The 15,764-nt window shown below is 33.4% G+C and overlaps 1 protein-coding gene across 2 annotated transcripts in view; it reads right to left on the reverse strand.

Moving 5' to 3' along the window:
- Positions 1 to 914: 914 nt before the first annotated feature.
- Positions 915 to 15,764, reverse strand: part of LOC145688933 (galactoside 2-alpha-L-fucosyltransferase SEC1-like) — a 111,707-nt gene continuing 96,857 nt past the window's right edge. For both annotated transcript variants that reach the window (XM_081763108.1, XM_081763103.1), the window contains exon 2: positions 915 to 10,200. In XM_081763108.1, the coding sequence (XP_081619234.1) occupies positions 8,996 to 10,063 (1,068 nt within the window). In that variant the 5' untranslated portion in view covers positions 10,064 to 10,200 and the 3' untranslated portion in view covers positions 915 to 8,995. The remainder of the gene's footprint in view (positions 10,201 to 15,764) is intronic.

Raw genomic sequence — 15,764 nt, forward strand, 5'->3', positions numbered from 1 at the left:
CTGAAAAGAATGACGTATAAGTCATGATACTCAAATAAATAGCACTGTTTGGATTCTTTTTATTTTATATCTCACTTTACCATATATGAAATTTAGTATTGTCAAGCAGAACTGAGAAATATTTTTTCCCTTCATAACTATTGTAGATATTACAATGAAACGTGGCACATGTATTACGTATAAAATACAGTAGTTTTAGAGGTATATTATATTTGAGTACCTTTAATCGAGGGCGTACCAGGGGTGCTACATTTGAAGAAAGGGATTTTTGGACTGAAAAATTCCCAATTTTACCTTAAATTTCCCTCCTCTTATACACCATGTACATATGCGCGTAGTACCATTTACAAGCTTGGTTTATTCTGAAGCGAATGACATATGAACCACGTTACTCGAATGAACAAAATTGAAGCAATAGCTACTAAAGTGAAAGGCCAAATAGAAAATGCAAGAATCTAAACGTGTCAACACTACATAAGACATATTTCTGTCGATTACACTTAAACTCGAACCAATTCAGCTTTTTTATTTTCATTTTCGCATTCAGCATCCTCATTTGCATAAGAAAATGTACTTTTCATTTCTGGAGCATGAAAAAAGGTAAAATTTGCTGTCCAGTGTAATTGACCAAATTTTATTTACGATAATATAGCACCAAGAAGCCTAAATCCGCAGTACGTTGGCATTCTCATTTTTAGTAAATAAGCAGGTATGCAATAACACTAAATATTATACAAAAAAAAGGTAAGAGAATAACTCACTCAGCTAATGGAAACGCACAGAAATAAACTGTTTGATTCCTAAAGAACATTCAAATTCATTAATAAATTATCTAAATGAGAATTCTTGGATTCTGTAAGAGCACAGCACACTTCTACAACAATACTTAGGAAAATCAAACTCTTAGCCATATGTATTAATAACGATATATATTTATATATTTCAGTTCACAGAAAATATAACACATTGTAAATATATTAAACATTCATAAACAAACTACTACAGTATGATATGTATTCAATTTTTAAACACTTTTACATAATTACGATTAATTTTTAGGTTACGACCACAGAACCAACACATGTATACGAATACAATTCACTGCATGAGAAAAGAAAATCTTAATTTCAAATAGATTTGTATTTACTTCGCTATTTAGAGGAGTTATTTAGGATTATGTTGTAATTACGTAAGTACAATACACTTTACAACGCACATAACAATATACCCAAAACTTTATACATTGAAATAAGGAACGTTGATCATTAAGAGGCTAGTTTTCTTTCTTCGGAACTTTACTTACTCAGAAAATAATTGAACTAAAATTAAGAACTAAATACTTAAATTATATCAGCTACCTTACTAAAAATGGTATCTAATATAGATCATAATGTAGGTCTATTAGATGAGTAGGTGACTTTACTAAATTTAAGTTGAATAGAACAGTGTTCTGTCAACAGTGAATATTAACAAGAAGTATACCATCATTCAACTTTGTCCATTAAAATTCTTATGATATGGAAAGGCTGTATGTATTTCCAAACCTGAAGATAAATGCGCAAGGTGGATCATGGTGGCACTTTGCAGAATGCTCACTCGTTTCGCTACTGAATTTTGTTTCCATTTCAGATCATGTGAACTTCTAGCAAACAACACTCTTTCTACTGGTTTTCTAGAGTTCTTCCATTTCGCACACTCTGTTTATTTCATAAAGTCCATCATAAAAATTAATTTGCATTCATCATTTGACTCCTCTAGCTTACAGGGTATGTTAGCTTAAATATAGACCTATTTCATTTCTATTTGAATATATATCAAATGTCATGGACATATAAAGATCACTACAAACCTTCTTGAGAACTTCCCTCCATTTATTATTTAAAAAATAAAAATTCTTGCTCGTAAGAAAAGGCAACGATCCATACATTTGTGGGTTATTATAATAAACCACAAAAATACATGTTACATCCATAAAGCATCTTACCAACAGAACAAAATATAAAATTTAAGTTTATACTAGCGTCCTTTCTGTAACGTTATCTTATGTAAAGAAAATCTAGCCCCTTATTTAATGTTATAACTTCGTTCGTTTCTACTTTTAAAATACCTGATTTTCTTTCGTGTTTCACATGAAAACAATTACAATACGTACAAACACATAAACACAAATAATGACATCATCGTTTTATTCCTAAAAAAGGAAAAGATTCGTAGAAAAGGAATAACTTTCGAAGTGCAGATGAAGAATGGTCCCAGAAGAGGAAACTAGCATATTGCATCGTCATTCGTTTAAAAATAATATTTTTCTTTCTCTATATAAGTTTATTCTATATTCTGCAATATGTAGATATATAAGTACATAGTGTATATACAAGTAGGTTTATCTCTGTAGAGTAGAATATACTAGTATATGAATTTACATTAGTATAGATTATATTTAAAATAAAGTTTCGTATATGTATATAGATATATCTTTTATTTGTTTAGGATCAGTTCAGCGATTCCTTGTCAACGTTATTAAATCAAAACTTACCTACTTAGCATATATCTATCAAATAAAATGCTGTCAATTCGTTTCGGCAAGATTTGATCGATGTCATCTAAAGGACATTAAGTTGACCTTCAACTTTTAGAAAAAATATCATAAAATTTGATTTTACAATATTGAAAGTCAAACAAATACTTTCAAAATCTCCTTCTTTCATTTTTCTCCATTAGCTATTGAAACGTTTCAGAATGCACTCATAATGTCGTTATTCATGTAAACAATGTTATACTAGTGAACTTGGTTGCAAGTAAATGCATAGTTTCAAAGAGAAACCTCTATCACAATTGCACTGGGGAACATCTGTTTCATACTCTTTATACCTCATGTGAAACTGTGGAGACACTCAATCGAAAAACTGTAAAATTGAGGCCATCCTGAGTGAGGTTTTTTTAGGGGTTTTCCTCATTCACACTAGGCTAATGCCGAGATGGTACCTAACACAATGATTCCAGGCATCTTCCTTCCTTCCTGCCTAATTCCTCGGGTAGAGTGATTGCCGAGGGACGTAATCGCTCATACATGATGGGCTAACATGACCTTAGATGCAGAAAGCCCAGAAATCTAATTCCTAATCCTAATCCTTACTATTCATGTGAAACTCAATGAGATAATGCTTCCGATTAATTTATGTGATAACATTCCCTTTCAAAATATTTTCAAGACGTTATCAATTTTGTATATACAGTGTTGGTATATATATGGCAAAATATACATACAGTGTATATATATGGTAAAATAATTAATAAAATCCTCTTCATTGGAGGAAATAAGGACCTTGAATTTTCGGCACTGAAGGCTAATCCAAGATACATATAAGACGTACTGCGTTGTATGCCAAAACACTGATTGGACAATCTATGTCAATGCCTGTTATTCTTTGAACACTAAAGATGATTCAAGTATTTAAATCTCTAAAATATATTTAGAGTATATGATAGAGACCTAATCCATATTCAGTGTAGCTGTCTATCACAAAAGAAATTTTACGCAACAGTTGATAAAACAGTTATTTTCTAGTCAACATATATTGGCTCACAAGACTTTCGAAATTAAAAATATAAACGTAGAATTACAGTTTTAAAATACTCGTACAGATAGATAGTTTATTTTGAATAATTTGAAATGGAGTAAAAGCTAGTCATTTGTTCTTAATTTATATTCTTAACAAACCATGGTTTAATCAATATATGACATTGATTTGTAAGCATGGTAATTATACACACCGATGTTCCAGAAAATACAAACACGAGAGAGATTATATGAAAAGCTATGAATATGGCCATATAAATATAATATGATATCCAATAGATCAACATTCTATTTTACCTACCTTGTCCATGAGAAATATATTCTAACAGATAATTGAACCCACAACAAATTGGTGAATACTTGTTACATGTAAATAATGTAGTAGAATCAGTAATTTGACTGAATTATTGAAGGTTTGTTTAAAACGAACTGGAAAGTTGGAATAAGGCTTACGTATTGAATCTGAAATATGACCAGATTGTTAGTAAACCGTAAGCAAGATGTGGAGTAACGTATAGGTGCATTTAGCCTTGGAAATAAATTGTAAATTGATCATAGGCTTGCATTAACAGTAGAGGTATCGTCCTAGTAGCAGAAACACATTATTAAGTAGGCAGTCCAGCAAGTGCTGTTTTGCAACAAAGTAAGAAGCTCAATTGATTATTGCAAATGTTTTGTGGAACAGTAAACAGTGGCTCTGTGTTTTAACAAGAAGCTTCTGTATCTATGAAATAAATTTAAGTGTGTTCTTTTAAAATTGCCAAAGCATACTTTAGCAACATTTTATAGGTACTGGTTATCAGCGCAACTGATTTGAACCTGGTACTGACATATCACAAAAAGGCATAATTAAAAACCGACATTATGATAGTAAATTATACTTTAAATAGTTATAATATTTGTCAGAAGATCTTCTAGAATGTGAGAGAGCATAACGATATTAAGTAACGAGTATAATAATTAGATCCTTCTTTAGCATGATACAGCTAGTAAATCATGATCTTTTTCTTGATAGAATGAACGGGTAAAATTATATTCTAGTTTAACTGTTTTCATTAATGACAGACTGAAATCAGCCCTGTTCTTAACCTTTAGATATCTATACTATGTTACTTAACCTACTTATATCAGTGAGTTTTTGAGTAAATTCAATCTAGTATTTCATGTAGATGAATTTATTGATTTAGGTTATTTCTTTATATTATCTGTAAATGCTATATTTCCCACTGTTCAATACTTCCTCCATTTTTTAAAATCTAAATTGTACCAAAAACGTTAGTTTGTCCAGAAGTCTTTAGTATAATAAAACTAAGAGTCATAATTGCAATTGTCACATGTCTTAACACATCGTAAGCGGCAATGTTCTAGTTTGCTCTGTCATGTTTCCCCTAATATGTGACTATATCGATCGAATACTATTTCAGAGACAAGAATGTATATTCATGAAACTTTTTTGAAGCAGAAAATATCAGCCAAAGGAAAAGAATATACATATTCCTCAAATTGTAATCCAGCTCTCTGAGAACGGGCTAACTGAGATCCTCCATACTTTATCCATATATTTATTTAATTTCTTACTTTGAGAGGAAGTGACCTGTGCTGACTTCTTTCAATCATCTTTCACTCTGTTACTTTGATAATAGGTATTTTTGTAAAATTGCACACTATGTCACGCAAATTAATCAGCATAAATTTAAAATTGAAAAAGAAAGTAACTCTCAATTTTCAAATCTAATCCGAACTCATCTCTGTCTTTAGTAAGAAAAGGAATTATATACGTTCCCTTAATTACATGTACAGTAATAACAATTTTTATCAGTTGTGCGATGGGAAACAAATGTAACTTCGACATTCAGGGCAACTATATTGTGTGACGAAGATCTGTTGATTTCAAATTATTGTTTTTTCTTCCACACGAGGCATTCATATTAATGATTATTCGAGTTAAACATTAAGATAAGATCTATGTCTTGTTAAATTTGTTGTATTTTCTATATTGTTTTTCACATGTATTGGGGATATAAGGGCTAATAGTGCCTAGTTAAATACTGACGCGTATTCTGTGCAGTAGGAAATCACAATCCTCGAATTAATCTATCTATAGTCATCTAACATTGCCACAAGACTAGCACCAGACAAAGAATTATGTTGAAACCATTGCAGTTTGTTGTGCATGAAAGAGCGATTTTTATGTTGATTTTAAAATTTAAATATGACTTCTGAGACAAGTAAGAATATCTGATGTAGGTATTTCTCTGTTTGCTGAGCTTACAATTAAACATATTACCACCTACTAAGTTGAATACATATTCATTTGTTTATATTTGTACGTAGGGTTACCACCGTTTCAAAACAATTGGGGCACATCTTGCTCAAATAAATAAGCAAAGAAGAGAAACGTCATCTCGGTGAGTTTGAGTGCATCAGGAATCCATTCGGACAAAACATCTACCAAAATTATTGCAGTTACGTGCATGACATCTCGAGTTATGTGGAACTCAGATAATATAGATGAACCATCCTAAAAAACAGTACTATGCCAGACATTGGAGTGCGCATAATGTCGTTTATGACCCAGGTTCGATCCTAGGCGGAAGTTCGTGTGGTTCGGATCCCACGTTAATCAGTAGGTCCCATCTCATATAGCCTCGCTGCTGAGACGTTAAACTCAAAATCAACTAAACTCAACTCAATGCCGTTTATAGCAAGTGTTGTGACAAAAGTGATACTAATACTAATTTTGACCAGTTTTCTTAACCACCTCGCAAATTTTGTGCCGTTTAGGTAATAACGATATAATCTACTGAAAATAATGCGTATGCTAGTCAAGAGGTTCTTAACCCATGTGCCTGGTTTGGTGTGTCACGCAGTCTCCTAAGGTGTGTCTCGAAATTTTAGAATTAAAAAAAAAATCATGAAGAATTTAATAACAACTAGCTGAACCTGCGCTCTCTACACAGCACATCATTTACATATGAACATGAATCTCCTTGTCATTCCTCACAATATCTATACATGTCCGTTTACAGACACAAGTGAAAGACGTCTTGATAAAATTTGGCAAGGGGTACTATAAAGGTTTCTTCGATTATTTTTTTCAATATATCGCATCGTTTGCAAGATTGAACCTACTTCCGGTTGGAGTTTCTAATTCATGTGTAATCAGTATTTCCTTTCTTGTTGCATGCAGTATGTAATAAGCAAATACAATCACTTTACTAGTCACTCGAGTGTGTATAACGTGATTGTTATGTAAAATTATGCTCTTATTTTGTGAAGTTTTGTGTACAGTACCATTTTCCGAGTTTTGTTCAGCTCCGTTAACAGAGAAACATCCCATTGAAAATAGTGTGTGAGCTAGTCACCGGAGTTCATATAAAACAGTGCTGCACGAAACTTCGGGGATGATAAAAAATTCCATAAAATGAGTAGTAATTTTTTTATTTAACTATTGCCGTTAGCAATATTATACACACTACAATGTCTGGTATTGTACTGTTGTTACGACGGTATATCTCTGTTATATAAAAATTATAAAACTTGGAAGTGGATGCACAAAACTGTATAAAACTAATAATTAGAAAGCAATATATGTTTACCTAAATTTTGCGTTGAGTGGATACATTCAGATCTGGCATACAATTGTGAAATATTAATTTGAAAATGTTAAATTTCTTGAGCTGCACAAAAATCGTGATATGGTGCATAAATGTGTTTAAACTTTGGTATATGTTTTGTTGGACTCTATTTCTGACCCACTTCAAGTTAACACGGCTCTGCGTCAGCTATAGACTGAATTTTAACAGGAAGCTATCAAACTATTGTTAATAATATATTACACATTTGCTATTTGAATGTTAAATACAGAAAACCCGGCAAACTACTTCAAAATGTTGATCTTCCTAATGCGTTTTCTTCTACAGGATGTTACAAAAAATGTGTCACAATTTTTTGGGAACAGATTTCTCACATCAAAATAAGAAAAGAAAAAAAACGTTCATATGGATCTGTGCTCCAAACAGAATATTTTCAAAGTTATAGGGTACCGAAAACGACGACCCGCTCGGGAGAGTAATACTCCCGGAAGTACGTTTTTCCGCGCACTACTCTAGCCAGCTGTTTTACGCGCTATCCTAGCCAGTTGTTTTAAGTTGGTCACAAAATTTATATCATGAAGTACAAGGGTAACAGAACGAGCCCTATATCATGGAGTACAAGGGCATAAGTACTACAACTACTTATCTGCACAAAAATAAATAAATCACTTTTTTAAGTATTATTTTCATATTATTTTAATTTAATAAGTGTAATAAAAATGTTTAAAAAATGTAAAAAAAAAAAAAAAAACTTTCCTCGGGCCGGGTTTGAACTCGCGCCAAAAGAGACTTTTATTACTAGCATATAGGGCTAGCCCACTTAGCCACGAAGGCCGACAGCAGCAAGCGTTTTATTTCTGCTATTTCTGGAACGTGGCTAGAAGTGGCTAACGCCAACCAATCACAACTGTTTTTCTCGTTTCTACTTCCGGGAGCATTACTCTCTCGAGCTAGTCCTCGAAAACGTGAAACAAGTGAACTTTAGAAGTTCATAGGGGTTCCACTACTATGGGACCTATCGTAGTCAGGTCAAGACATCACTAAGTAATTGGTGTGTGAACTCTCCAAATATCCATGTTTAAAAATGCTCCAGTACTTGCACCCCAATTTTAGGTGGAGAGTGATGAAGTACTCCCAAACAACCTATCTAAAAATGATCGTACAAGTACCAGACATCTTGAAAGATAGATATTTGGATAGTTGGCATACCAGTTTCTCAGTGATGTCTTGACCCGACTACCATCGGTCCTATAGTAATGGAACTATGGACCTTTAAAGTTCATTTTTTCACGTTTTCGGCACCCTATAACTCCAAAACTATCCACTTTAAGCACAGGTCCATTTGAACTTTTTTCTTATTTTGATGTGAGGAATGTGTTTCCAAAACAGTGACAAATTTTTGTAACACCCTGTATAAATAATGAGTGTAATTAGTAACACACAAAATTTGATATTTGCTTAAAATCGTGGAGGGATGCGGAATAATTTTTGGAGAGGAGGTACAATCCAAACAAAATCAAAATAAATAGCTACCCTACCTACAATGAGATGTTTCGTAGCAATATGTAAGGGAGTAATATCACTCATTTTCGACTTGAAATTTTTCACAATGATTAAAGTGATAGTTCGATGAAGAGAACAAGTAAACATATTTAATTTAATTCTCGTCTTGGTTAACACCTGATTGTTTTAAATTTAGATAGGCTTCTTGACATATTTTTTTTTTCTTTTTTTGGCAATTGAATACCTGTAAGCTTCAAATCATTCTGTCAGTTAATTTAATTGATTTCTCTTAACTCTCACTTTATCTTAAAAGAATATCCTAATCAAGAATTTTCCATTTTGGGGCTAAAATTCGTGCAATTTCAATAGCAATTTCGCCTTTTAAATTGTATACAATAGTTTCACCACCTGACAGCAGAGCTCCCCACACACCAAAAGTTCCATAATCTATTATAGTATGATTACATGATGCTAACAGAGCAAGATCAAAGTCGGGAGCATCTAGTCCTCTTCGACTCACAAAGAAAACATCCTCATTATTTGAGAGCAAGTTCGTTTGACACCATTTTATATCATCACTCACTACGACAAACACAGAGTTCCCTTGATACTTTTGACGGAAATAGTCCATTGCTGAATTGAAGTAAGCAGCATCTGCCAATGTTGCGTTGAGTTTTTGTTTCAAATAACCGTCATAATCCTTTCTTCTGACATGAACACCAATGTATACCACTCTATCTGTGGCACCGAAAGTTAACGACTTCAGAATGCGCTGACTGTCTCTCAAATGTCTATTCAAAAATCTAAATTCAGAGTTTTTCAGTTCGTCCAATCTAGGAAGAACTAGCTCTTGTAGCGTTATCCATTTTTGAAGCACTATGTTCCGACCGCTACCTGGAAGATCTTTAAATATCAACAAAATGGAATCTCTTGTCATAAACGTCTCTTGCTGAAGAGCCGTATCACATTTTCGAAGTGTATCCATGGTAAGTACTGGAATACTAAGGTTAGCAAAAACATTTTCGAGGGTTCTCTTAATGCAGCTAGGCACGTATGGTTTAAGTCCTGTTGCTTTTGCCAAACCCCACACAGAAGCGTACTCCCACATTTGATTTCCTAGCCGACCTCCTTGTTCTACGGTGACAATGCCAGCTCCAGGACACATTCGTAGGTCTCTAATGTCTACGTCGCTTTGTCTGTAAGGCGTTTCACACAGAAAATCTACCAACATCATCTTGGGTCGAGATTTTCCTTTGGGAGCCTGGCGAACAACGTTCAGGTACTGAATAATCACAATGATAAATGTCAGAATTGCTAAAAATAGAACACCTCTCCAGAAGGCCACCTTATCGGTGTCATCAAAGCGTTTGTTTCTCATATTTGCCATCGGTGAAAAATATTTTCACATATCTTCATATTTCAAATAAACATCTAATACACCTTTACCTGGATGGGATATGTTGAGATGTAGTAAAGCTTCTTATGTACGCTATCATTTTCATTTCTGAATGAATATTTTAGGACCTGTGAATATAGAAAACAAGAAATAATTAATGATTTTAAAATTTACATACTCAATCGTTTAGTATAACCAGGTTCCACAATCTTTCTAATTAAAATCCGTTGTTCTTAGTAAGTGGTAATGGGTACAGCATACAATGTCAAGATTGTGTTTCATATATAACACTTTTGAAACATTACTTTCTTTTGGTAAAACTTCGAACGTTTGAAGTTTTATATTTGTGATTTCGAAAAATTTCCTGGGAAGTTACATTTCAGTAGTGAATATTTCAGAAACATTAATGTAACTCTACCATATAGCAAAAAAGTGATTCACAGATTTGCTATCAATATACTTTAAAGTTGTTAGTGATATATTTCAGGAAAATTTTAAATGAGATGCAGAAATTCTAAAAATAAAATTTAGAATGTAATATAAAATACACTAGCATGTATGATTTTTGGGCAAAACATGTGATAAGTGATTTTAACTGAATAATGTCTTTTTCTGTGTTCTATAGTTTTCGTTTTAATCACTCTTTACTGTCTGAAACTGTGTCATTGCAGCTTGGTGCTACTTTGCAATAACAGCGAATATACTGTTCCATTGAACTTCTCTTAGGCCTATATCAATCTACTTTTAGAATTGTTTCCTCCTGAAATGCAGAGTTCCCCATTTATTTTTTTCCTCGCTAGATCGAGCGTTTTTGTAGTTCGTAGTAGGTAGTGCCAAAATTTATTTATCCTGCCTAGGTTAAAATATTTTTCCTGCCTTTAACAGGAGAAAAATATTAGTTAAAATAATCCGTTTTTAATTCCAAACTTATGTGTATTTCCTTTACATCCGTTAATATTCTTAAAACAGCCATTTGGAAAATATTTTCTCATTCTACACCAGCGTTTCCCAACCGGTGTGCCGCGGCACACTGGTGTGCCGCGAATGGGCCGCTGGTGTGCCGCGAGGAAATGAAAACAAAATTATTAATTATATAGGAACCTAATTGCAAGACAGGAAATATGTGTATTTAAATTTCACATTACTGTGAACCTCTACAATGAAAAAAATACTGTAATTGTAATATATTATTGTACATACATTACTACTACAAGATTATATTTCGAAAACTGAATTTTATTAATATTTAAAATTGTGACTTATATTAACCATGTTAATAAATTATAAGTTTCACACTGTGTTACTTATCTGTTCATTTCTAATGTTGAAAAAAGTATTAATTATCATTGTTATGACCATTATTGTTTCTTTATTGTTACAGATTATTTCGTAACTTGAAATTTTAAAATCTCATTCTATCCTTTCGACAAAGCACTCATACAAATTACCTCAATTCTGTTTTAAAAGTACAAGAGATTTGTTTGTTCGTTCGTAATTTAGTTATCTTCCTTGTGAAAGGTTGGATACATTCTTCGAAAAAGAAAGTGTATTTTTTAAAAGACTGAGTTCTATATTTCATTGGAATTGTTTTCTATTTTTTTTTTTTAATTTGAATGAAAAGTAAGTATAATGATTTACGATGGAGAAAAAACAGTGATCGAGCTTTCTTCTTTGTGAGAAGGAGATCAGTAATGAAACAAAACAAATACGACGGTATTTTCTATTTACAAATAATAATAATAATAATAATAATAATAATAATAATAATAATAATAATAATAATAATAATAATAATAATAATAATAATAATAATACCTATGAGTGTGCCGCGAGAATTCAAGTTAGACCCGTAGTGTGCCGCAAGTTGAAAAAGGTTGGGAAACGCTGTTCTACACGATTGGTTGAAGCGAGTGTAGTCAGCTTGTTTTATCTATCCCCACGCTAGTGTTGAATTCAGACTTTTGTACAAGGGGGGTAATAAAAATTTAAGGGAGGCTCTATTCTAGATTGTAATAGAGCAGCAGGAATCTGTCGCAACAAAACTCGCGATTTGTTATTGCTTGTAATAACCAACATATCGTCATTTTCCATAACTAACGTTGTAAAGCGTTTGTGTGCGTTTGTACCTAATTTCCAAGCTTTTATTAACTTCGACTTTATACAAGAACGCGATTTGTTAATTAAACAATTATGTTGGTCAAAAGAAGGAACTAATTATCTTTTAAAAAAACGTTGCTTTTAAGACTTTTATTTCCGAAAAAATTAAACAGAAAAAAAGCATATTTCAATGCATGTGTATAGATATTCTAGGGAAGGGGGCACGTATCTATTCTAGAGAGGCTCAGACCCCCCTTGAACACGCCTGAATTGAACACTGCCCCATGCTAAGCTGCATCTTCTTTGGCGCCAATCTTAATGCGGCTGCGGCCTAACCCAGTAGCACTCGGTTACGTCGTGCGTGTGGTGGAAATTTGAGCTATTGTTTACATTGTGCTGTGTTGCGAAAAGGACTAGTGTGTCAGGAATTAGATGCCTGAATAAGCCAGATTCATTCTGTTACGTGTAATAAAATTAGAATACTTGGACAAGACGTGGGCTCCCTACATAATTTGTAAAATGTGCCTTGAGAACCTACGTTAGTGGAGCCATGGAAACGTAAAGCTTTTCCATTTGGGATAGGGGTAAATTGGCACGAGCCCAGGACCGTAGCAGTGATTGTTTCTTTTCCCTGTGTAAAGTAGTTGGATTTAATAAGCAAAACAAAGACAGTATTGTGTACCCGAATTTAAAGTCGGCGATTAGACCCATTCCTCATGGACCAGAAATTCCAATACCTTCACCTCCTATCAGTTTAGCTAACACTGAAACTTTCTCAAATTCCGAAGAGGAGCAAGTCGATATGAATTTTTTACCAGCCACAACAGGAAGTCCACAATTGTTTAGCCAGACAGAGTTGAGTAATCTGATACGAGACATCTACTTACCAAGAAAAAAGTTAATTACTAAGATGACGACTGTAAGAAAAAAAACATCTTGTACCTTTTCTAGGTATAGACATAGAGATAAGGAGTTCAGGAAGTACTTCAAGAAGGAATATGATCAGAGCTCTGCTGTGACATTCCAAGACTGATGGCACAGCTGATAAGTAGTTACAAGCAGATGATTGGAGGCTATTTGTGGATTCCTCTAAGAAGAGCTTAAAAGCGGCATTACTTCGTGGGGATTCCTCTAAAAGGAGCTTAAAAGTACTATACTTCATAACGGAAATAGTGTGGCTTTGATACCGCTGGTACATTCCGTTTTACTACAAGAAAATAACATCACGATCCAAATTGTTTTTAAAAAGTCATGAGCACAAATGGGATGTGTATACTGACCTCAAGATGTGGTATTCTATTAGGAAAACAAGTAGGCAACACTAAATACCAAATCTCGTGACGGATACATATAGCCTCGATGCTGACGTTTCCATTAATCCCCCTATTCATTCATTCATTACTAAATACCAAATGATTTATATAAATAAGGAGAAGAGCTAAAAACGAACACTAGTCAAGACCTGCCTGGCCCAAGAGACAGTGTTGATATTGGGTGTAAAAATGTTACCAATGCTGTCTTAGTTGATCCACAAAAAGTTATTTTACCATCGCTACACATCAAACTGAGAATCCTGAAGAAGTTCGTTAAACTATTGGACAGACGTAGAACCTGTTTTCAGTAGTTTCAAGCAAGTTTTCATATTTATCAGATGCAAACATTAAAGAAATACATTTTTAATAGGCCACAAGTTAAAAAGCTTCTTAAAGACCGAAACTTTGAACATATAATGAGTGTCATGGAGCTTGCAGCATAAATTTGAATGAGGGACATCATGACAAAGTTTCTAAGAAGTATAAAGGATGAACAATATTCAATAGTGAAACCGATATTGAATCACATGAAAGAGTTGAAAAATAAAATAATTTTTAAATCGAACTTCCTTCACTCTCATCTTGATCACTTTTCGGAAAGTCTTGAGGATGTTAAAGAGATGGGCGAGAGATTTCATCAAGACATCAAGAAGGCAGAAAGATGATACTAGGGAAGGTGGGATATGCCAATGATTGCTGATTACTGTTGGTGTTTTAAAAGAGATAACAAATATGCAGCAGTCAAACACTGCGCAGCCAAGTGGCCATTCCATGAAGACATCTAAGACTGTTCACATTAAGGTGAGCACATTTCCCCCTGTAATTCTATTTTCTGGCGTTGTTTTACATATAAATTACCTTCTTTGTGAATTCTTTGCTTATACTTTGTTGCTAAGTTAGAGCACAGAAATAATGAATTTCACGAATGTATATCAGTATCTACATGAATCAAGATATTTTAGTTCGACTCCAGGTACTGGCACTTATAGTCGATAAAATTTCTGTTTATTTGCCCGGGTTCAGAAAAAAAAAATAGTGGAATACATATGTCGTGGAATGTTAGAATTGTCATTATGTTTCTCTGTAAATATTTCCAAACTTATCTTTAATTTTATCAGTACTTTTCATTATTATATGCAAAATATCTCTTATTTTGGTTTCGATTCCCGGTGGGGGCACTCGGTCGAAAAAGTGTAACAGCTTTTTCAGGCCAGCCACCCTGAATGAGGTTTTCCTGGGTTTTCCTCATTCACACCAGGCAAATGCCGGGGTGGTACCTAACTTATAGGTCCCAGGCCGCTTCCTTCCTTCCCCAATCCTTTATTCCTTCCCTTTCCCCGGATTGTGTGCTCGCCGAGGGACGTCATCCCTCAAATCGTGAAGGGCTAAATGGCCTTAGATGCCGAAAGCCCAGAAATCCAAATCCTAAATCCTCTTATTTTGGTGTACGTACTGCGAGTGTGAGGTGATACTTAGAAACAAGTATTGAACTAGTGTTCAGGTACCCAAAATTAGTTAAGAACACCAATCACAACTTTTGCTGCATTTTTTATCATAATGCTAGGTAGTGTTATACATAACCGTGATATTGTGCTGTACGTTAATAAACTATAAAAATAACTATTACTATTAGGAATACTCATAATAACTGTTGATAGCTGTTAGTCATATTATTCAATATCATTATAGTAATATTATACAGTAAAATCAAGTAAAAAAACAATAGAAAATATTATGTTAATTACATATAAAGTGAATGAATACAAAGATAAACTTCGACAATATAGTCAGCATTTCATTCACTGAGAAATACAGTCAAATATGGTTCTAAGATACAGGAATTGTAATTCGTTACAAGTTTCGAGATTAAAAGATGTATTCTATCATTCAGTTGGAACAAAATTTTACCACTCGTGTACTTCTGGTCACAAAAACCTACACTCCTTCCAGAGATTAAGGAACTACACTCCTTCCGAAAAAATGTCCCTAAATCCTTACTAATTCCCATTCACAGTCAAGGGTGCAAATTGAGCAATAATATTGTAATATACGTATGAAAATTTTGTTGTAGGCTAGATAAACAAAATAGGAAAAATGCTGGAAACTACAGGATTTTAACCCTACACAAATTTGATACATTGTCTATAGTTTTAATCTAGAGCAATTTAAAAATGATGGAAGTAGAGAAAATATCATAATTATAACTAGACTATTCTACAATTATTAACCATCTGTTTCACGCGATTTGCTAGTCGTTTCGAGTATTCTGAAAACACACTTTT

The sequence above is a fragment of the Thermobia domestica genome, chromosome 1 (genome assembly GCF_964235325.1).
Source record: "Thermobia domestica chromosome 1, izTheDome1.hap1.1, whole genome shotgun sequence".
Taxonomy (NCBI): domain Eukaryota; kingdom Metazoa; phylum Arthropoda; class Insecta; order Zygentoma; family Lepismatidae; genus Thermobia; species Thermobia domestica.